At 45.5% G+C, this 22,541-nt stretch overlaps 2 protein-coding genes across 2 annotated transcripts; both read left to right on the top strand.

Annotated features, from left to right (window-relative positions):
• The first annotated feature begins 1,321 nt into the window (after positions 1-1,321).
• Positions 1,322-16,505, top strand: LOC125759416 (receptor-type tyrosine-protein phosphatase H-like). The gene is made up of 7 exons (XM_049418164.1): positions 1,322-1,411; positions 1,508-1,562; positions 7,555-7,839; positions 9,010-9,306; positions 12,469-12,753; positions 15,598-15,910; positions 16,499-16,505. Exons 1-7 carry the CDS (start codon positions 1,322-1,324, stop codon positions 16,503-16,505), a joined length of 1,332 nt encoding a protein of 443 aa, XP_049274121.1.
• Positions 16,506-16,791: 286 nt separating this feature from the next.
• LOC125759642 (protein sidekick-2-like) lies at positions 16,792-21,498 on the top strand. The gene is made up of 4 exons (XM_049418661.1): positions 16,792-17,047; positions 17,283-17,567; positions 18,780-18,918; positions 21,173-21,498. The coding sequence occupies exons 1-4, from the start codon at positions 16,999-17,001 to the stop codon at positions 21,252-21,254; spliced, it is 555 nt and encodes a 184-aa protein (XP_049274618.1). The 5' UTR covers positions 16,792-16,998; the 3' UTR covers positions 21,255-21,498.
• The last annotated feature ends 1,043 nt before the right edge of the window (positions 21,499-22,541 follow it).

Raw genomic sequence — 22,541 nt, 5'->3', positions numbered from 1 at the left:
CAGGGGCGTAGCCAAGGGGGGGTTGGGGGGGTTCAAACCCCCCCGAAATTTTTCAGTTTTGCTTGCGGATATAGGCACGCACACATACAAACGCACGCACGAACATACATAAAGTATGGTTGAACCCCCCCTCTCCCCCCCGAAAAAAATTTCTGGCTACGCCCCTGATATCGTCCTTGATAGCACTTTTACAGTTCTCACGAAAATCAATCTTCTTAACATTGCCGCATTTAAAGGGGTCGCGACACCCAATTTTCGATCATAATCAGTGTTATGTGCGTTCGCAAATAGGCTGGCGAAATTTTGTCGCATTTGATCGAGCACTTAATTTATAATTGGACAACTTTACGAACGCTCGAGCGGTTTGCGAGTCAGGCAACACTGGCGCGCTCGCGAGCCGTGACGTAAAAAGACGCTTGCTAGGCAAGCGTCTGCATTCCGGTTAAGGATTCCGTTACGTGGTCACGTGTGCATCCAATCTAGCTATTTAAGGTTTATTCAGCTTGGCATTGAAACTGAATGATTTGCAGCAGCTAAAACTTTGGTAGAAGACGACGGATCCGCTCCATGCAGGCTACGGCATCACACAGGCCATATAGCGACATGGCCATCGCCGGTGGTGGGCAGAGTTTGCAGGTGGCGACTTCTAGGGCTTACTTTGCACGGAAATATTAGTTTACAGTAAATTTTTCAGACATGCATAAACATAATAGCCCTTCTACTTCTATTTTTTCGCTGAAAACCACAAATTGTTAGGCGATCGTGCTATGGTACCTTTAAGCATTGTGTGTTAGCCAGGATTTCCGTGCTGCAAGTGCAGGCTCGACATACAACCGCCGCATCTGCGATGCGCTCTTTGCATTTGCGATGTTTGTTTGCGATGCCCATACGCTGCAATCGACACACGCCCTATGACGTAATGACCGTGGATGGCCAATATATGTAAATAAGACGTTTGAGTCAACAATGCAGCATACCACAGAGGCAGTCGATAATCAGTGAAAGCACACTTATCAAGCCTGATCTCCGATAGCCCGTACCCGAGGCCGATCGTCATGCATTCAGATTGATGCGTGTTTTTGGTTTCTAAATTGGCACAACTACGGGGCATTACGCAGAAGCGCAATAAAGCGCACCTCTCATGTTTATATACGTGTTCTCATTGGCCGCATGAGAAGGACAGCGCACGTAGGATTCTATTTATACTTGAAAACACACAGTCAAGGTGATAACCTTTGTACACTTGACGTGAAACCTACAAAGGTGTCCCTGGTTTCGCATTAAACGCCATTTTATCGCGACAGTGAGATGCAGCTTCAACATGGGCACGTACACGAGGATCCAGCTGATAGTTATACTGGCGTTATTCGGCAAAGAACAGCAAGCTTTGTGCAGGGAGACGTACGTTAAGGTGAGCAGCGTTACGCCATTTGCTTTTTTGCTTTTCTTGGATTGTTCAAGTTGCATAGGTCTCTAACGGTACGTACGCTTTTACAACTACTGACAGGAGGGAGATGCTGTTCTTGGCTCTCAATATGCTCCTCCTAGCTTCACTGCAGAAGGTGAGTGTTTTTACCCAATGTTACAATATCTCATCCAATAATAGCTTACCCAATATATTAATACCCAATAATATATAGCCCAATAATTACCCAAAATTATATCAATAATATCTGACGCTTTACGTGCCAAAATCACGATATGATTATGAGGCACGCCGTGGTGGACGGCTCCGGAAATTTTGACCGTGTGATGTTCTTTAAGGTGCACTGACATCGCACAGTACACAGGCCTCTAGCCCTTCGCTCCATCGAAATGTAACCATGCGGCCGGAATCAAACCCGCGACCCTCGAGTCAGCTTCCGAGCACCATAAACACTGCACCACCGAGGCGAACGCACATTATTAGGCAGTTTTAGAATAGGATACGCAAAGATAGTGTTTGTCGGGTACCATGCGCTATATGACGTCAAGATGACGTCATATTGTGACATCATCACGTGATGATGTGTTGTATCACTTCTGTTACGTCGACTGTCAATTTTCGTGTTTGATCGGACATTTAAGGCCTTAAAGTTAAACAATGAGTGGCAGTCCCTCAGCACGAGCAACAGCACGAGCAACAACACGATAAAACACTTAGGCGCTCAACACTATGCAATTACATCGTTAAATTTTCCGACAGTCTTGATATCGTTAAACTTTTATCGCCAGTCTCGTTAATTTGATTACGAAGACTGCGAGTGTGTAATAAAGTGCAAAGTTAGACAACATGGTAGCAACATTCACTGGTGTCGACCCTCAACGCCTGCGTGTTAAATTAGAATTGATCGACGAGGAACAGGGTCACTGATATCAAGGTTTTTTTTTAAACAGTTGATTCGTATGCCTGAGAAAATTTGCTGTGCGCTTGGATTCTCTCTTGAGAAGATTAATGTAAGACGTAGTACGACTCTCGGGTGATTTTCTAGCGCAGACCTGTTTTTATTCGTAACAACATCTCGTTAACCATCGGGACAGCCAGAAGGCTACGTCTATGTGTAACAAGGTTTATTAGATTACCGCTCACTGTGCGCGGCTCAACAGAAACGTATTTGAAATCGCGTTTCCTCGCTCACATCTTCTACCTCGGGCACGACTTTGTGAGAAACGCCGTTCTAAATTAAAGATGAAGGCGGGAAAACGTTTCGCAGAAACTTGGCTACGCAAACGTCTGTCGTTTTCTTGACTCAACTTGACAAAAAATAAAATAAGCCTTACGCGATAAGCCTTACGCTATCATTTATAAAAGGGTCGTTCCACTGTTCCGCATCCCTTACAGACTTGAAGTTTTATGTGCAGTACTAGGCGATTGAAACGCGATACTCGGAGCATGTGGGTGCTGTCGGTGAGGGTGACGGTGAGTGCGAGAGCGTTGGGGACACATGGCGACTGCATGCAGTAGACATCCGTTCAGTCTGTGGTTCTTGGTGGTGCCGTGGAAGCGCTCCTTCCCATGGAGCCAAAACACTGCGCTCACGTGACGAGTCGCGCGAAGCGGCTGGAGAGAGAGAGAGAGAGAGAAGAAATAATAGAGAAGGAAAGGCAGGGAGGTTAACCAGTATAGGACAACCGGTTTGCTACCCTACACATGGGGACAGGGTGAAGGAGATTTAAAGATGGAGAGGAAAGAGAGAGAGAAAGATAGAAAGATAGCAGATGACACTGCACACACAGAATCAGTCAGTCACTCTTTTGTGGTACGCGACATTTCTTTAACAGCCGCTTGTCCAAATTCGTCTTGGACAGTAGACAGTAGACAAATGTCTGCTGAAACAGTCCTTGCATGTCGTCAACAGAAGACATCACAGCGAAGCGGCTGGAGCTTGCGGACGCGCTTACGGTGGACTGCAGCACTCTGCCGGCGCCACCGAGAACCACAGGCTGAACGGCTGTCTACCAGATGCAGTCAACATGCGTCTCGAATACCCTCACCGTCACCCTCACTGCCAGCAGCCTCAAGCTCCGCTCACTGTGACGTGATCAGCGTGCGCTAAGAACGTCTCCTGTGTCCACCAAGGTGGTGATGAAGTACTGTCGGCCGCAAAAGTTTGCGGGATCTGCAGCGCGTGGCGGAGCGACGGAAAACTGCATTGCTGCGTCAGCTACCGTGACGCAGCAATGCAGTTTTCCGTCGCTCCGCCACGTGCTGCAGATCCCGCAAACTTTTGCGGCCGACAGTACGTTGGTTTTAACTGAGGAACAACAAAAAACGCTGCAAAATATCCAACTCACCCTATTGGATTCCACACACAGCGGACCTCCTTCGCATTTTCGCATATCATCCAACGATATGATGCGAAGTGTCTTAGTGGTATTGTTTCACACCTTCCTGTGACAGTGCATTCGGCAGTACACGGCGAGGAACGATCGTTTTTAACAGAAGTTTGTATCAGAGGACATCTCAAAGCTAAGTGGTCCGCCGCGGTGGTATAGTGGTTGAGGTGCTCCACTGCTACTTCCAAGGTCGTGGGTTCGATCCCGGCTGCGGGGGTCGCATTTCCATGGAGGCGAAATGCTAGAAGCCCGTGTACTGTGCAATGTCGGTACACGTTAAGGAACATCCGGTGCTGGAAGGTCTTGGAGCCCTCCGCTGCCGCGTGCCTCGGAATCATATCGCCGTTTTCGGACGTAAAATCCCAATATTATAAAAACTGCGCGAAAAACGTGGACGAAGGGAGACAAGAACAGCACAAGCGCATGGATTACCAACTCGCCCAGCAGTTCATTCTTCAAAGTAAAACCCGAACAATTATTACTGTTATTTCCTAGTGACAATGTCGTTACTGCTACGTGAAAGAAAGTAGTGATCTAACACGGTGTCTTTTCTCTAATTTCAGGGAATGAAAACTCTGTCCTACAATTATCCGAAACTCCGCCAGCGGCACCGACAAACTTCAGTGCATCGGCTACCTGCGACAGTCGGGTCGTCGTCACGTGGTCGTACTCGGACGAATCTGTGACGTCATTCCGGCTTCGAATGTGCATGGCGGGAATCGCGACTTGCCAGGAAGCAAGCGTAGCCAACGACTACAGAGCGTACACTTTCCACGTGGGAGCGACACAGAATACGTACCAACTTTCGATGTGGGCTACACGAGAAGATGGCTCTCACTCTGTCAACAGCACGCGCGTAGCCGCTAACGTCACAACGTTTCCTCACGGTACGTCTCAGCTTCGTGTACAGTCACCCACAAAAGTTTACGGACCACGCGAGCGCTTGCTAAACTGCCTGGCTGCGCCACCAAGTGGTGCGCCACCTAGCGTCGACCACAGCGCTGGGCCGGAAATGGTTCTCCTTATTATGCACTGGCATATCAATTTTCTGCTACCGCGCAGCGCATTGCTAGTTCGTTGTTCGTTCACGCAAAGCGTTTATCTCCAGTATGACCATCCCACTTCTACCTTGATAGCAAATCTAAGTTAATCTCGGCGTGCCTCGAAAGGTGTGCCGTTGGCTAGATATCGCCTTGTGAGAAAGATTGTGACAGATAACGGTTATGCCGATAGGTTGCTCTACAATCTTACGCACATAAAGCCACGGCTGTCGAAGAGCGCGTTGCGTTAAAAAGAGGAAGGCGGCAAATATTTGTTCCCAGTGAGAAAATCGCCAGGCCATCGATGAAGGAAGAGACGAGTCATGAGCGCGCAGCGCTGCTGTCGATCGCCGCTGGTGTTGCGGAAATGTCGCGAAGAGGCTCTTGACCCCGCGATCGCGTGGCACGTAAACTTTTGTTGTTGACTGTGCAGTGAGCATGATAAATTTGGGGATCACTGGGTTTGAGGAAACTTCGAATTACTCAATTTGGGACTGTATTCTGTGGGACTGCACAGTATACGCTGTTAGCGAGTTTTAGAAAAGGTCAAATATATGTATTCGAGGCTGCCTGCCGAAGCAGCCGTAACATTCAGCGCATTGTCTTGCCTCGTGATTCTTAAACTGTTGACGGCGACTGTAGAGACACCGCAGAAAAAGATTAGCCCGAGTGATATGTGGCCGGAGCGGTGAAATCGCCATACGCGGCGCTGTTGGCGAGCACACCGGTAGCCAGAGTGCCAAGCACAGTCCACTTTCCCAAGCGGGGGTGATGGGTAGAAAGGCGACCCATCTTAACGCCCGCCTGTTAGATGTTATCTTACGGGTTACTTTACGACTCATTCATGCGTTATTGTGACGGGGCACGTGACCCTCTTCATTTATTTATTTATTTTTTGTTCTGGCGTAGCGCACAGCTGTCTTTTTCACCTCAGTTTCGACCAACACTTTTCTGACAGAGCTTTCCATAAGCGGGCTTTCGAAAGAGTCGCTTCCTGCCGGCCAGCCCCCGATTAGGAAAATGGACGTGTGCTTGGCACTCTCGCTTATCAGTGCGCTCGGGAACAACCGCACTGCGAGTCGCGATTCCACCGCTGTGGCCACAGATGGCACGCGCTAATATTTTTCTGCGGCGACTGTACCTTGTCACTTACCATGTCACTGTGGGAACATGGCTTTCGAAATATGTCCCTGGCACGGCATCTATGCGTGGGTTTATGATGCTCAAAAAGAAAGCGCTCGATCTGCGTCTCATGTATACAGCCAGAGTAAAAGGTTCACTGATGACGAGACCCAAGAAAAACCCGAATATTCCCGCTGCTTCCGTAGGCAGATTTAAATTTAGATTTCCGACCTTTTATAAAAAATGCCAACAAGTACTGTACAGTTCCACGGAATAAAATAAAGAATTGCTGGGCAATTAAAAGCTTTCTCAAACATGGTAGTATTCAAACATTTGACACCGACTTTAAGTTTTTCTGTGCGTTTTCTCGTTCTGTGTTGCTGGGAAAATATTTTCTTAGCCTTATAAGCATGTCCCCGACAGAATGTCCTTGCGTGGTTTTTAACGTGCTGGAAGAATGATCGGTCCGCCTCGGTGCTACAGTCGTTACGGTGCTCTGCGTTGACTTGGAGAGTCTCTGGTTCGATCCTGGGCGCGGCGGTCGCATTTCGATGGAGGGCAAATACTATATGCCAGTGTATACTGTGCCATGGTCTGACTGTATTTGTGCGCGAATATTGCTTACTGTTTATTGCTTGTCTCACTATGCACATCCTTTCTATTATGAAAGTATTGCTCTCTTTCATTCTTCCCATTTGATATGTATACCGTTGTTGTAGGAGCTCTCGATGTTTGCTGCCATGTTGTGTGGCTAGACGGGACTGATGAAGCTCTCCCTGACGCAGCTTTTGTCCCGTCTTCCTCATCACACCTTTAATAAGTATAGTAATTGATGCGGTTTTGCGTGCTAAAACCACGACATAGTTATGAGGGACGCCGTAGTGGTCTCCGGAAATTTCGAGAACCTGGGGTTCTTTAACGTGGGCATAAATCTGAGCACACGGGCCTCTAGCATTTGGCCTCCATCTAAATGCGGCCTCCTCCACACGCCTCATACATGCCCTGTACGTGTTGTGGGAAATAAACTCAAACTAAATATCAAACACAACCAACAACTTGTTATATAGTTATAGCAGGAGCCGAGCGTATGCGGGCGCTCCTGCTATAACTATATAACACACACACACACACACACACACACACACACACACACACACACACACACACACACACACACACACACACACACACACACACATATATATATATATATATATATATATATATATATATATATATATATATATATATATATATATATATATATATATATATATATATATATATATGTATATATATATATATATGAACTTGTCATATCCCAAATTACCTTACGCTCCACATTGTTGTACACTGCAACCAAGCTGAGGACCGAAGGCCTTTGATGCGGCTCATTTGCCGGAATATGACCTGGAAATGGCGGAGCCGTTAATTAACTTTCAGCTGTCAAACAGGAGAGCCTAATTAAAAACCATGTCCGAGGACATACAGGAAGTAGCAATTTACGGTCAGCAGCACCAGCGGAAACTCAGTTTGTAGGGTACTAATTAATCTCATTACCTCTAACATTCTTCAGTTCCGCTGATGGACTCGGCCGTTGTGAGTGCGCTGACGTCTAGCGCGCTACGAATTACGTGGACGACGGAGTGGAAATACCAATTACGCATCACCGTGTGCCCGTTGGAAGGAACAAAGAGACATTGCAACGACTACGTCGCGGATGGCTCCGAGTACGTGTACACAGTCACCGGACTCAGTGCGAGTACGCTGTACGAGGTTGACACGACTGCGCAGGTGACTCGTTACGGGTTGACCTGTACGGGCCCGGTGTTCGAACAGGACGTGACGACGTTTTCATCGGGTGAGTGCGGGAGTTACGTTGATTGGAGCTTAACTATATTAGTTATGTACAAACCACTAATAAGGAACCCGATGTTAGACATCACAACGGTAGGAAGGTTTGTGAGGCAACCAACACAACTACAAACGTGAACTTGACAAACGTATTGTGTTCCACCTAGCGCTTCTTTTTTTTCACTTCGGCGTTTCAGTTTTATGCGATGTAAGCCCTTGCGGTGCTCTGCCTCAAAAATATTGGTTTAACTGGCCTCAACGCCAGTTAAACGAGTGAAAAGCAAAAGTGACAAGCGAAAAGATAAGATGAAAAAGATGAAAAATTTGCGAACACGGGGCGTCGGTGGCGCCGACGTTTCGAGAAGTGATCATTTCTACTTCAAGGCTTCAGTGGTCTATCTTAACTCGTGTATGTAATACACCATACCCTCTCCTCCAGTCCAAACAAACGAGGAGGAAAGATCAAGTGTGAAAATGGTGGTGGGGGATAGCGGAAAGCTAGAATTTTATGAAAGAACTCACAAGGGCTCTTTTGCATTCGGCTAAGATGACCTGTAGGCCAAAACCATCCGTTGTGGTTATTTTACCGAGCAGTTCATATGACGCGAACGCCGCATTGTCAAATCTATACACGACTGCCAAAGCGCATCGCCTTCATAACCATGTATAGCACATAACACTGTTCGACGACGCGGTGGTCTGTGCATCTTATCTCGCTAATGGCTTCAGCAAACCAAGCGGCCATATGCGTTTCTTTTTAACGTTGGATATTTGACTCTTTATGGGAAAGATTTCGCACAGGGACTCCACGAAATCCCGGATTCTAGAACAAAGGTAGCTTCCCTGTAAGACGCAGGTACAACGTTTGTTTCAGTGTAATTGACTGCAAACAGTGTAATTCTAAAATTGTAAAATTAACTGCCATCAGTGCAATTGACTTCAAACAGCAAACTTAGATGAAAGAGAAGATGACTTCGCCTTTAAGTCATCTTAGGCGAATGCATAAGCGACCATGTTACTTTTTATTTTCACATTTTCCTTGCTGATGTTGTTGACAGTACCTTAGTTTTATTCCCCACAGCCATAAGAAAAAAAAACATTATTTATGGGGCGGGTTATCTATAGACTTCAATAAGCAGTGCGGCTACTGAAAACCCGCCCATCGATTCGTTCACAGACATAGGTCCCGTGCGAGACCTCATCCACACGGTGATCAACGTAACGGTAATCTCTGCAAGCTGGGACGAGCCTGCCGAGGCTGATCGGATTGACGGCTACACGATTATTTGCAAGAACGAAGCAAGCGGCCAGTCCACGACTGCTGAACTCCTTCGCACCGGCAACGTGAGCATCGTTTTGGACGTCAAGCAACAGCTCGCGAACTTCAACTGCTCAGTCAACGCGTTTGCAACGTGGGAGAGTGGGCGCCAGGAAGGACTGGCTAGAGTATTCGAAGAAGCTACTGATGGCATAGGTTCGTTCTTTTATTTAATTATTTTTTAAGTATTTTTTTGTTAGGAGATGTAAGCGCTTTTGTATAGCACCGGCTACTCATTTTCATATACAACAAAGAGAGAGAGAGATTTATGACAGAAAAGCTCAGAGGTCGGCCTGAATCCATTTTCTGACCTGCTACTCAGCGTTAGGAGAGGAGAGGGGGTGGAAAAGAGAGGAGAGAGGAGGTGCTTGTCATGAGGACGGAGGCGGCGATGAAGCAAAACCATGAATGTCCAAAAGCTACTTACAGCCACTTGTCGAGTTCCGTATTTCGCAAAAACTTGTTCAGCGCTTTCACAATATTGCGCTGATAACGAGGTGGAGGTCCTAACAGAGCTTTTTCCGATACTTGTTGCTTCAACAAGAATGTGGCCATCGATTTTCTTCGCATGGTATGTCGCGGGCAGACGCTCAGGAGGTGTTCTACGGTCTCAGAAGTACCACATACCTCGCAATTCGCACTTCCTGAAGAACACACGAATACAAAAAAAAAAGTTACACAGAAGAGCACCTTGAGAGAGTTCATGTAAATAAGTTGTCATAAGGATTAGGAAATATTCACGAAGTCACTTCCCGTAGCGACACGAAAAGCTACACAAAATACAGTCCAGTCACATAACACCGTAGTTCCCACAAACCGCAATCACATGAACACTGCCCACGCTGAAAATAACACTACACAACGTCCGCAGCAGCACTGAAGTTGGCAAAATTCATTCACGATGTCACATAATTATATTCCATACGTAGCGACACACAACGTGGCAAGTCCTTCGGGGCAGAAACAGGAATGCCTGTGGAAATCTTAGCTGCATGTCCTGATCATTACCTTAGTGTCTCGTTCGGTTATCAGGATGGATGCGCTAGATGCGTTTTTTTTTCGTCCAGCCTTCCATGGACGATTCATTGCTATGAATAATTTGGGACCTATGACTACACAGAGCCGCATGCGTTGATAATAATTGTTGGGATTTTACGTCCCAAAACCACGATATGATTACGAGAGACATGTTGGAGGGGGAATGCACTACAGTTAACTACGACTTAATAAAGCTAGATGACGGACGAACGTAATAACACCGATACTACCGAACACCGATCGTAGATTGACTGTTGTCCCCTTTCATAGAATTTTCGCCCTTCAACGTTCTCTTCAATAAATTCAGTTGATAGTTTGCGCTTGTCGTGTTCATTACGCGTTCGTCCGTCCTCTAGCTTTGTTAAGTCTCAGTTAACTGTAGCGCATGCCCCCTCCAACATGTATAACCAACTAGCCCAATTTCTAACTTTGCTAACTTTGATTACGAGAGACGCCGTAGTGGAGGGCTCCAGAAATTTCGAGCCGCGCACCGTGAGTGGATCGTACTGTTTAACAGTAATAAATACAAAATACAAGTGTTCTCATAGAAAATAGATATTATTTAGTTTATCACATACATAAGCAGAAAATGCCTTGCTATAGTCGTTATTTCGTAGACCTGTAAACGCTAGGTTCCCACGCCGAGATGGATCGTGGAAAGGATCACCGCAATTTACTGCCCTGGCAGCTTCTTTTTATGGCGTCCATATTTGTAATGTTCAGCAGCAGCAAGCTCGTTAGCGAACCGAATTATCAGTCCACTCGAGTGAACCCAGCTGTTTATGAGGTTATTGAAGCTTCATTTTTCGCTAACGAAGTTTCTAAAACCAATACGCAATCTCGGAATTCGTTCACTTCGGCATCGCCGACGTGTGGAGCCTGAAGAAAAATGAGTACCTGAAATATACGATCCTGCGCTATCAACGAAGATTGGGGTGACTTTGTAATTTGCTTCATAGATCTACTTTTTATGAAGAATGCAGTGTTGCTTTTTTTTGCTTATTGACATTGATGCCGCATTATTAATGAATAAAATCGATCGGTTCGATCGAGACACTGTTGTCCGCGCCGGCCTGCTATCGCCTTCGCTGAAAGTCAGTGAATTTCTTTTTTCAAGGTGAGAACGTGGATGGTAATCTGCATTAGAGCAAGACACCCCCCCCCCCCACCTCCCAACAAAAAAAAAGAAAAAAAAAACACGAAACGTAGTTCGTTTACCAGGTTTTCACTGGGCACGACTCATGTCCACTCCCCATTGGTCTTACTCTTTGGCTACTAATGATCACTGTGCTGCGTCCCCACTGACACAGTGAGGAGATATCTTCGAGCACGTGGGTTAGGGATACGGGTTGATAATAATAATAATAATAATATCTGGGTTTTTACGTCCTAAAACCACCACATGATTATAAGGGATGTCGTAATGGAGGGCCCCGAAAATTTCGACCACCTGCGGTTCTTTAACGTGCCCCTAAATCTAAGCACACGAGCTTCTAGCATTTTCGCCGGCATCGAAAATGCGGCCGCCGTGGCCGGGATTCGATCCCGCGACCTTCGGGTCAGCAGTCCAGCACCATAACCACTAGATCACTAGGCCGGTTTAGAATACGGGTAGACGACACCAATGCACAGGCGCGACGGCACGAAGACACGCCATCTCTGTGCTGAAGCTTGCCTGTCTGCGCGTCTTGTTCGAGGTGTACTGTGTGAGGCACCAGATTTCTTGATGCCTTGTAAAGGTCAGCTGTGCGAGTGAGTGAGTGAGTGAGTGAGTGAGTGAGTGAGTGAGTGAGTGAGTGAGTGAGTGAGTGAGTGAGTGAGTGAGTGAGTGAGTGAGTGAGTGAGTGAGTGAGTGAGTGAGTGAGTGAGTGAGGTTAGTAATTTGATGGGACGTCGATTGATGTGACGTAAAATGCAAAAGATCAGTGTTGGAAGTGAACCAGTGAAATTAGTTAATTAGGAAATTTTAACATCCTTAGGTAGCTTGTTTGCTTCTGGCTTATTATATTCTCTAGGTGATTTTGTAAACTTCACAGGAAGCATTAGAGTTGTTGCGAGCAATAACAAAAGCGCATTTACATTGTTCAATGCTGTCCTTCTGAATTTTTTGCAGATTATATCACTTAAATCATGTCTAGCGATACCTTAAAATACTTGTGACAACAATCTTTCGTTCCAGGCATGGAGGAAATAAAGAAATGCATCTTCATAAAAACTTGTACAAGCCGATTTACCGATTTTTCTTTTTCTTTCTTTTTCTTCTTTCGTTTTTCTTCACAGCTGCACCCCGTGAAGTTAACCTCACGAATTCCACGAAGACCAGCCTTACTTATTCGTGGTTGGCCGATCCAACTGCAAAGAAATTTCGGATTCACGTGAGAGCTGTGTCGCCTAATTGCAGTACTTTGGACCTCATTAGGTGGCTCGACACAGAAGCGCACGTAGCATTCGTCGAGAATACAGTCCTGCATTTATCTCCGGGAACGCTGTACGAGGTCTCCATTCAGAACTGCGCCGACTACTGCGGCTTGTCGACAGTCGTCCGAAGCACGACCGAAATAGATGGTGAGTTTTCGTTATTGTTGTGTCGTGTTCCTTCATGTACCGCGTAAGCGTCACTATTAAGGCTAAAGCCTTAGATGCCTCATCAGAAGCGAGAAGTGACCGTCAGTGTCAGCGGCGTCGGCGTCAACACGAGTCATGCAAAAGATCATCGCCATGTCATGACGACACCTAGTCATACCATCATGACGTAACAGGTCGCCAAAATGTGTGAGGTCATCATGACATCACCGTGACGTCACCTACCGTGGGATAACCTGGTGACGTCATCACGTGACACCGCTGTTTGGTGAAGTGTGGGACGATCTCATAACCACCTGAGGTGCACAAAGCTTCCAATGACCGCGATCCCGAAGGCTGTGCAAAACCAAGTTGGGTGCACAAAGCTTTCTGTGGGGGGGGGGGGGGGGGCGGTTCAATACAGTAGATTGAGAAGATAAAGATTGATTTCTACTTCGCATCGTCCTGCGCAAATGCGCAAGTGATCGTTGATGTTGATCGTTCTCGTTGGAAAGAGCATTGAAATTAAGATATTCTGATTAAGTTCGGCACGAAGCCTATTTCAGAGCACCCCACATGGGCACGTGCAGGATAATTCGCGATGACAGGGCAATTAGGGCTTAGCGCCGCCGTCCTCGCATTTCTACACATAAGGGACGATAACAAGGTATGTGCAGAACAGAATTTTTTAAACGTTGGAGTACTGCGCCTCTTTCCACCCATTTTTTTTTTACTGATAACTTTGCTATTTGATTAGCAAACATACACAAATGTAGAAAAGGCACAGAGAAAATACGGAGTGGGCAACCGCCACCCCCCTAAGAGGCGCTAGGCCAGCCTACGCTTTCGCGAAAAAGGAACACAAATATGAGATGAAGTTAAGAAATAAATAGGAAATAAACACATACGAATGCCAATGCTAAATACGCGCAGGCATGAAACCCATCAAAAATATTATCATGTTGCAAAAATTGTAGAAGAGATGACGGGTAAATGTTACTTACAGCTTGCTTACAAGCCAGGCTGCAGTACTTAGAGACAAGCTAGCAGCCGAAATCAATAGCATTTCGCAAGAGCAAATGCAAAGAACGAAGTGTTCGTGGGCTGTCGTTAATCCAACGTCCCTGCCTAGAGATAAAAGTGCAGGTCACTTTAGTGTGCGTAGTAATGTAGGATGGCGATCGTCTTGCAAAGTTAATCAGCACTAAAGACGAAAACACAAGAAAGAAGCACACACAGGACCAATGCTGAACTACCAAGTGAGGCTTATTCGATGAAGGCGCCTTTTAAATGCGAAGCATTTCTTAATGAACCCAAGGCACTTTGAGGGCTTCTATCTACGTATCTATCTTTATAGCCTCCTACGTCTGGGTGCTCTCGTGATCGCCTCCTTAACTTGGTGTACACCAAAATTGGCATGGGAGGGTAAGAGGGCTTGACAAATATGACTGTCTGGTCATGACATGAATAGCGCAAATATCATCTCGCGTACGTCATCAAACCCTTTCCTCCCGACACGTGTGGCACATACCCATTTACCAAGGGCCGCGGTGTACGGGTATGCGCACCACAGGTGATTGACAGTTTATATCTGTCGAGGAGCAGCGAGAACAGACATTCGTAATTTATATGCGAGAGCGTTAAGAAAAACCGACATCGGCAGCGTTGACCCGACGAATGCAAAGAAGAAAAGTCAGGAACCCAGCAAGATTCGAACGCAAGCATTCTGCGCGGCAGTCAGGTATTCTACTACAGAACCACGCAAGGTCTACAAACTGCGTTGGAAAAAGACCATATGCAGGTGCAATGTCGGTGAAACGTCAATTGTGGTTGCTGAACTGGCTATATAATTTTACAACAAATGTATACTACGATACAGGTGTCATGTTAGGTTAACGTCTGTGGTTACAGTGTTGGCACCGCTTTCATAGCTGTCTAATAAACATTAGATTTTTATTTCTATGGTTCAGCGCGCTATATTCAAGCGTTGCTCTACCCGGAGGAATACGCTAACGAAAGTTATGCATGAAATTCACATCATCGCACCTTAAAGTGCACATCGTTTGGATAATACTGACTTATGTGCTCTAATGTGAGCGCTGACGTTACGTCAGACCATAAGTTACCCTTTAAACGCCAGTTTAGTCGACGTTCCTGGTAAACCCCCGTTGTGCACACAACTATTACACGTACAGAAACACGTCGACCCACCTTGTAACGCTTGGCTCAAAGCCAAAAAATGCCGCATTGAACTACTCGCTGACTGTTTCGCATGAAACCAATTCCCACAAGTCATATATGATCTGTCGAAATTTTTATAGTGTCACCCGTCACCAATGACACGACACCACTCGAATAAACACAGAATCTAACCACAACATCACTGGTACCTTCTCAACAGAAATCAGGGAAAACAACAAGGAGACCAATACACGGAAGCGTGTGACATCTCGGCGATATCACGTTGAAGCACGAAATGTTATTACGGCAAAGTGTAAACAAGTTTAGTCATTTATTGGTAATAAATAATTGTTGGGGTTCAGTGCCCCACAACGATGATATGATTATGAGGGATGGTGTAGTGGAGGGCTCCGGAAATTTTGTCTCCCTAGGCTTGTTCAACGTGCACCTAAATCTAATTACACGGGCCTCAAGCATTTTCGCCTCCATCGGAAATGCGGCCGCCGCGGCCGGGATTCGATCCCGTGACCTTCGTGTCTGCTGTCGAGTGCCATAACAGCTAGACCACCGTGGCGGACGTAGTCATTTATACAGAGGTCACGTTTCTGGAATGGGCAGAAAAGTGTACCGCGTAAATTCACACCGTATTTTTCTTTATTTTTTCAGCACCCTCTCCCGTGCGGGAGCTTCAGTCGAACCTAACGGGCTTCTCTGATGTCACGCTGACGTGGGAACGGCCCCAGATGCCCAATGGACCGATTGACGGATTCGTCGTCAAGCTCGTGAATGAGAACGTGAACAGAAGTGATGTTCATACAGTTGATGGAAGAAATTTGAGTCTCAGCGTTCACCTACGCGATCATTTCACGTACTTCAAGGCATCCGTGTCCGCTTACAACGTTGATTATAATCATAATTTGACTTTGTACGGCATTGAAGAGGAGACAGACTTTGCCACACTTGGAAAAGGCAAGTTAAGGTATTCTATTACGCGCTCTTTAGTGAAAAGGAATATGAGTCCTTTCAAAGAATGTTATATCATTAGATAGTCTAAGGGTGAAACCGTAGCTCAAAAATATATGACGTGTATGCCATAGTGCAGCCGCTAAAAACATATTCAGTATTCAACGTTGTGAGCTGCCTCTGGGAGACGGCTGGAGCTGAGCACCTGTCTGCCTTCTTCTTGTCCGCCACTGTGCGCATTTTTCAGTTGTTAGTCGGCGTTTGTAGTGTCTTGACTTCTCCCTTGTGTCCGTGTTTGCACGATCTGTATTTTTAACATGAATAATACCTACCAACTAGCTCAGCTCGCTGTTATTCTAGACAGCAATGTGTCACATATTCAAATAGAGAAGCGGGCAAGGGAGGGGTAGGGGGTGAGATAAATATAGTGCGGTGAAAGAATAGCAAGTGGCTTGACAGCCGTAATACATGTTATTGATGTTCATGTCATAGTTTGTTGCGGTCATGCCTCTTCATGTAAGAATAACTGGAACTCGGCAAATGAGTTGCAGGCTGTGTAGCATTCCCTAACCTGTATTTTTTTGTCTAAATCTTTAACTTGTAGATGGTAAGAGAGAAAGAGAGAAGGAGCACAGGAAAGGCAGGGATGTTAAGACTATGTCCTGTTTACTACCCTACAACTGGGTAGGGAAGGGGTACAAGAAAGCGATCTTATATAGACATGAGAGATAGAGAGTTGCCTAGAAATTGGCAATATATATTGCCAGCTTTCATTAGCTTTTATGATTCTTGGCAGTATAAAAAAGAACGCTTTCTTTACATTTTATGGCTCTGCATTTCACCTCGTAGTTCAAGACGCGTCCTTAAATTGTCTTTTTTTTCTTCGATGCAGGTCCTTTTGCGCCATTTCCTAAAGTTGAAACCATTGGGGAACGTCGAGCGACGTTGTTCTGGAAAATACCTCGCGACCCGAGATACAATATAACTCACTTCTGCGTTTCCCTGAATGGAACCGCGTGTTCCTTTACTTCCGGATATCGCTACACTCTAGACGAGCTACTACCATACCGGGCGTACGCCGTTAATGTATCGTCATGCACCAGCATGATGTGTGGAGAGAAGCGTTCAGCACATTTCTCAACGGATGTTGGGGGTAAGCGTGGTTTTCGCAATAGACTGTTTTACGGATGGGTTCCGGTGTCTACTATACTGTGACAACGATGTTATCTCTAAAGTTAAAACGCCGTTATATCTACTGTTACAACGCATATCGGATATAACGAACTAACTTACCGTCTCGATGTCACTTCGTTATAGCGGGGTTCGGCTGTATTACGTGAAGCATAGTGCCCCTGCTGGACAATCATATGCTTGATTTTCTTTTACAGTTCCCTCACTTCCAAGAAGTTTAACCATGGAGTCGTTGGGCACATCTTGGATTGATGTGAAGTGGCAACGTCCAGAAACACCGAACGGTCCCGTAAGCGGATACAACATTACATGGAGCGACGGCGATCACGGCATCACGTCCATAACAAATGAAACCACGTTCAACGCCACACATTTAAAGTCGGGCAGCCCCTACAAGATATCTGTGTATGCTTTCAACGATGGTCGTCAGCAAAGAAAACTTGGCCCCGAATCAGTTATAAATGTGTCTACGGACCCCCAACGTAGGTTGCCGCCTCACGCCGATGTGCTTTTCTTGCAGGGTCTTCGATATTGTTGCTTATAATAGAGACTAGGAGTGGTTTCAGAAACAAAATCTACATATGGCCATAATAATAGTCATTGTTGGGGTTTTCCGAAAATCACGATATGATTATGGGAGGCGCCGTAGTGGACGGCTTCGGAAATTTCGACCATCTGGGGTTCTTTAACGTGTACCTAAATCTAAGCACTCGAGCCTCTAGCATATTACCTCCATCGAAACGCGGCAACCGCGGCCGGGATTCCATCCCGCGACCTTTGGGTTAGCAGTCATTCACCATAACCACTAGACCACCGCGGCGGGTAAGACATGGCCAAAGAAAGAAACACAAAATAAAGAAATTTACGTACTTAATAACATTAAATTCAGCCGTTTTGCGTGCTGAAACCAAGATATGATATGAAGTACGCCGTGATGGGTGACGGCGGAATAATTTTGACCATCTGACCTCCCCATAATGCAGCGCTCTGATCGGAACTTCAAGCTAATCCCACCTTAGCTGCTGGGTATCATGCCATAGCTGCCATGCTGCTACGGTAGGCCGCATGCACTTTTGTCGTTTAAAGTCCTGTTTCTATTTATCAACCAAAAGCCTTTCTAGTAATGCATCAGCTAACCCGACATGCAGAAGATCCATTGAAGGTAGCTGCACAATTTACACCCTTTCAGGCCCAGTGGTCCCTATTGGAATAATCAATATTGCAGGCCTGTCAGCAACTACATGTCAGCAAAAAGATGCTCTTCCATGACAACTCATATTTAGCATCTGCTCTACATGTGCTTCTAACTTGCCAGACTTGAGACAGTGAAGTGAACGATGAATTTACAAAAGAACTCGCACTGTTCCCGCAATTCGCTGAGGGAACTTTTACTTTCACACTGCAGAGGTAGGGCCTTTATTTTAGTTTTGTGTAGAAAATTCAATTTTCGCTGTTGGGCATTGTTCTGTACCATCGAAATAGAATTAGGTGATAAATTATTAAATATTATTGCAATTATCGAAATAATTGATTTTTTCCGATTACTGATTGTTTTGAGTGAAAGCATAAGTACACATTTAAAAAAAAATTATGCATTACCAAGATCAAGCGCACCTAAAGTTGTAGAAACCTGTTCCTTAGATTGAATCGAATTGATTGAACCTGGAAGTTTTAGTAATACATGTTCCTTGCAGAAATACCCTCCAAAGAAACACCCACATCAACAATAGCAATTGCTGCCACAGCATTGTTCATGGTCCTCCTTGTCGGGTCTGCTTACGTGACCGTTGAAACGATACGACGAAGAAAGCTGGCACGCCTTGTGGAGGAATTGTAAGTGTCGAGCAGTCCGAAATTCTCGCAGCTCTGGACAGTCCATCGCTTTCGGCCTGGTTTGCTATTAAGGGGAAAGCCTTAGATGCCTCCTCAAACACGCAAACTGATCGTCGGCGGCGTCGGCGTAAACACCAGTGATGCATAAAATCATCGCCACGTGAGGACGTCACTACGTGACGTCATAATTACGTCACAGGTCACATAAATTTGTGACGTCATTACGACGTCATCATGACGCCATATAACGTGATGTCACATGACGACGTGATAATATGATATCGTCCCTTGGTCAAAGGTGGGCCGATCCCGGAGGCACTGCAATACCATGTAAGGTGCAGATGATGTCTGAGATCCCGGAGGCAGTGCGAAATCACATTGGGTGCCGAAAGCTTTGGGAAGGAGGGTGGATGCAGGCAAATGCATGAGAGACAGCGAGACCTTTTTTTCGGGTGCCCTTGCTTTCCTCCAAGCCCGTTAAGGTGCTTAAATTCGCAAGCAAGGAAACGGAACTTCTGGTTCTGCTCATTGGGAATTGCCTTTATTCAAGATGATTAACTTGCGGTCTGATTCGGCGAGATCCCGAATGCGTAGTTAGTCTGCAGTCGAGAACGGACATGATTATGTGTGATATTATGGGAAATTCCCTCTGTTCTAATGACGGGAACTGGTTCAAGTGCTAGATAGACGCTTTTCAATATTGATTAATCAAACAGACACATTTATTTATACGAGGTATTTGAGTCGAATTACTGTGCCGGTAAACAGTTTAATAAAGAATCAATATCGTCGTCAAGAGCCATATTTGGAGTATCCATTTGAAGCAATGTCGTAGAGCTAAATTTCTCTTATTTTGGTAATGGCAACTAATTCAATGGACCTAAATTCAGTACTATCCCAGACAGAAGACAAGTGAAAAAAAGGCCACCCGTGAAAGAGATGGTTAGTTGGCGTTCTTCAGGCCACAGGAAGACGTCCAGCCGAGCCTAACTAACTTGAATTTAGCAGCTCTCGCTGGCGTGTTGTTAGTTATAAACGAGCTATTCAGTGGAACCTAAAGCAATAACAAATTACGTACTCTATGTATTTCTGTACCACATTAAATGTCATTAGGCTAGTCATTCAGGTAAAAACAATTGTCGCTTACAACTACAGTGAACTAGAAGAGGGGTAGTGGGCTCACTGCACGATAGCGCCAACTGGAGAAGTGAAGCTGCTGATGTTGCGGTGGTCAAAGAAGCTGCAAGTGTAATCGACGGTCGCGACACCTGGTGCGCAGCAGTGCTACACTCTTAATCAAGTACCGCTGAAAGCGCTAGATATAGCCAGCATGGATGAATAAACTTTATTTCGGTCCCCCGGAACGCGCCCTAGCACGTTGCGGGCCGCTCCCATGTCGGAACAGGAAGACCAAGTCTCTCTGCTGCGTCGCGGGCCCGTTGGACTGCCCATAGTTGTGCTTCGAGTCCGGAGCTGGTAATAGCATCTTCCCATTTTGACGGCGTCCGGAAACCGGACATTTTTCGTCTGGTTTCCTGGATAAAGCCAACATTTAACTAGGACTTGATTAAGAGTGACAGAGGGGAGACGCGACTCGCAGGAACGAATGGTGCTTACACTGCTACGCACCAGGTGGCACGACAGTCGAGGCCACTTCAAGCGTTGGTCGATATAAATGAAGCGTCTGTGACCAACGCTTTCTCGCGAAGAGACAGCGCCGGCCTCACGCGTTCGGCGTCAGTGAGCCCACTACCTCCCTTCTGGGTCACTGCAATTACAGCCTAATCGTAACTGTAAGCTCCACCTAGAGCCGTCGCCGTCACACCCAGCGAAAATTTGCATAGATACCCTATCCAATTGCATTTGCTCACTCCCATGACGTCAAACACCTTTCGCGTAATTCAGGTAGGTGACTTTGCCATAGAGACACACGCTTGTGTCACAGGTTTTCGATCGAAAACATGAACTGCCATCGAAATTTCAGCAAAGATTTGGACGTCATTGCTCCGCCAAACCTAATATGATCAGTAGGGACGACGAACTTTTAATTCTTTGTATGCGTAGTATTCATATTAGCAGCGAAAATGTACTTATAGTTAGAACGGAAACCAACAAGCACGACATTCTTGCACATATGAATGGCAGGTGTGCTTAAGTTCTGGGGGCGGAGCTTGTATTTGTTCTTAGGTTCTAACGAACCGTAGTACCGTAAGAAAAATATACTAATTACGTATAACTTGCCTTTTTTTTTCAGTGACTGTCATCCCCTGGTCTCTGGTGAAATAGCACCGCCGCCTAGAAAGCACATCTTAAATTGCTGGTCTTCCAGCGTGTGAACTGCGTCAAGATGGAATAAAAAAAGAGGGCGGAGACAGCACTTCTACGTTTGCTACTTTTACACTCTTAGGTATTCAGTCGCACTGCATAATATTAATTAAACAATACGCTTGCATGCAACCATATTTTATCGCCATAATCATCAACTCTCACATTTGACTGTACGCAGGAGAAGTATATCGAGCTTTTATTTAAAGAATGGCGTAGCAAATTAAAAACGCCGTTCACTGTAAAGAAATAAAAACTCTGTGGACGTACACTTAGCCTTTAGCCTTTAGGCGATGTTTTCGAATGTAACATTTCGCGTTTGTCATCCACATACGCATAAATATATCTAACTGCCATCAGTGAATCATTCAATGTCATCAGAGAGTTGCTAAAAAATTATGATGTGCTACTCCTGCAATTTTTTCTGCCACTTGCTTTTTTGACGTCAAACGTTTCCGTTTCTCCTTTGCTGTTCTAGTGCTTTTAGTACGTAAGGTATTTTTCTTTGCTGTTTTTTACAGAAGACAAATTCCCAAGCCAGCAAAGGCCAAATTTCGTCTGGAATATGTGTCCCTATAGTACTAATGATACTCTACGAACAAATTCTTCACTGGTATCTAGATCATCCACCTCAACCTTTCCACATGATAAAAAAAATACCTGGCTGCGATAAAAAAATACATGCGTCAGACAAGGTGGACTTGTGATATCATCGCACTCGAAAGGGTAGGGCCCAACATTGTAAAGACAGTTATCACAATAAGATACTTGTCAAGTGGTCGGTACATTTCTTTTTGCAAGTTTATTCCTACAGCCTCCAACGCTCGTAAATATGCTGAAACAATGACCCATGTTTAGTATCATTTCTATGGAAATTATTTCAGTCATAAATCTGTTGTACACGTATTTGGCTAATAGCATTTAGGTTTCAGAGGTTAACCACTCACCTTAAAGGGAAGCTGAAGGCAGACAGCATTTTATGCCAGAGTGAAAGGTCAACGCATGGGAATGCCTAAGACGTCAGTAATATGCACATCAGTCCTTTATGCAATCGAGAAATTAGGGTAATTGCAGGACACTATTTGCGCCGCAAGTTGGAGATTCTGGAACACAAGCCCTATGACGCAGCAAGGCCTCAGTCTAATCAATTACAAGTACGGAAGCTACCCATGACAACGAATAACATTTCGGTGCATTGCAAGACGAAATAAAATCAACTTTGCGATTTCCGTCTGGTTCATGCAAAAAAAGAACTTCTTCACGCACTCTTGACAACGACGCAAGTTATGTTTTTGCCT

Source organism: Rhipicephalus sanguineus, chromosome 8 (genome assembly GCF_013339695.2).
Source record: "Rhipicephalus sanguineus isolate Rsan-2018 chromosome 8, BIME_Rsan_1.4, whole genome shotgun sequence".
Lineage (NCBI taxonomy): Eukaryota > Metazoa > Arthropoda > Arachnida > Ixodida > Ixodidae > Rhipicephalus > Rhipicephalus sanguineus.
The sequence above is the reverse complement of the archived record's forward strand: the minus strand, read 5'-3'. Positions and strand labels throughout refer to the sequence as shown.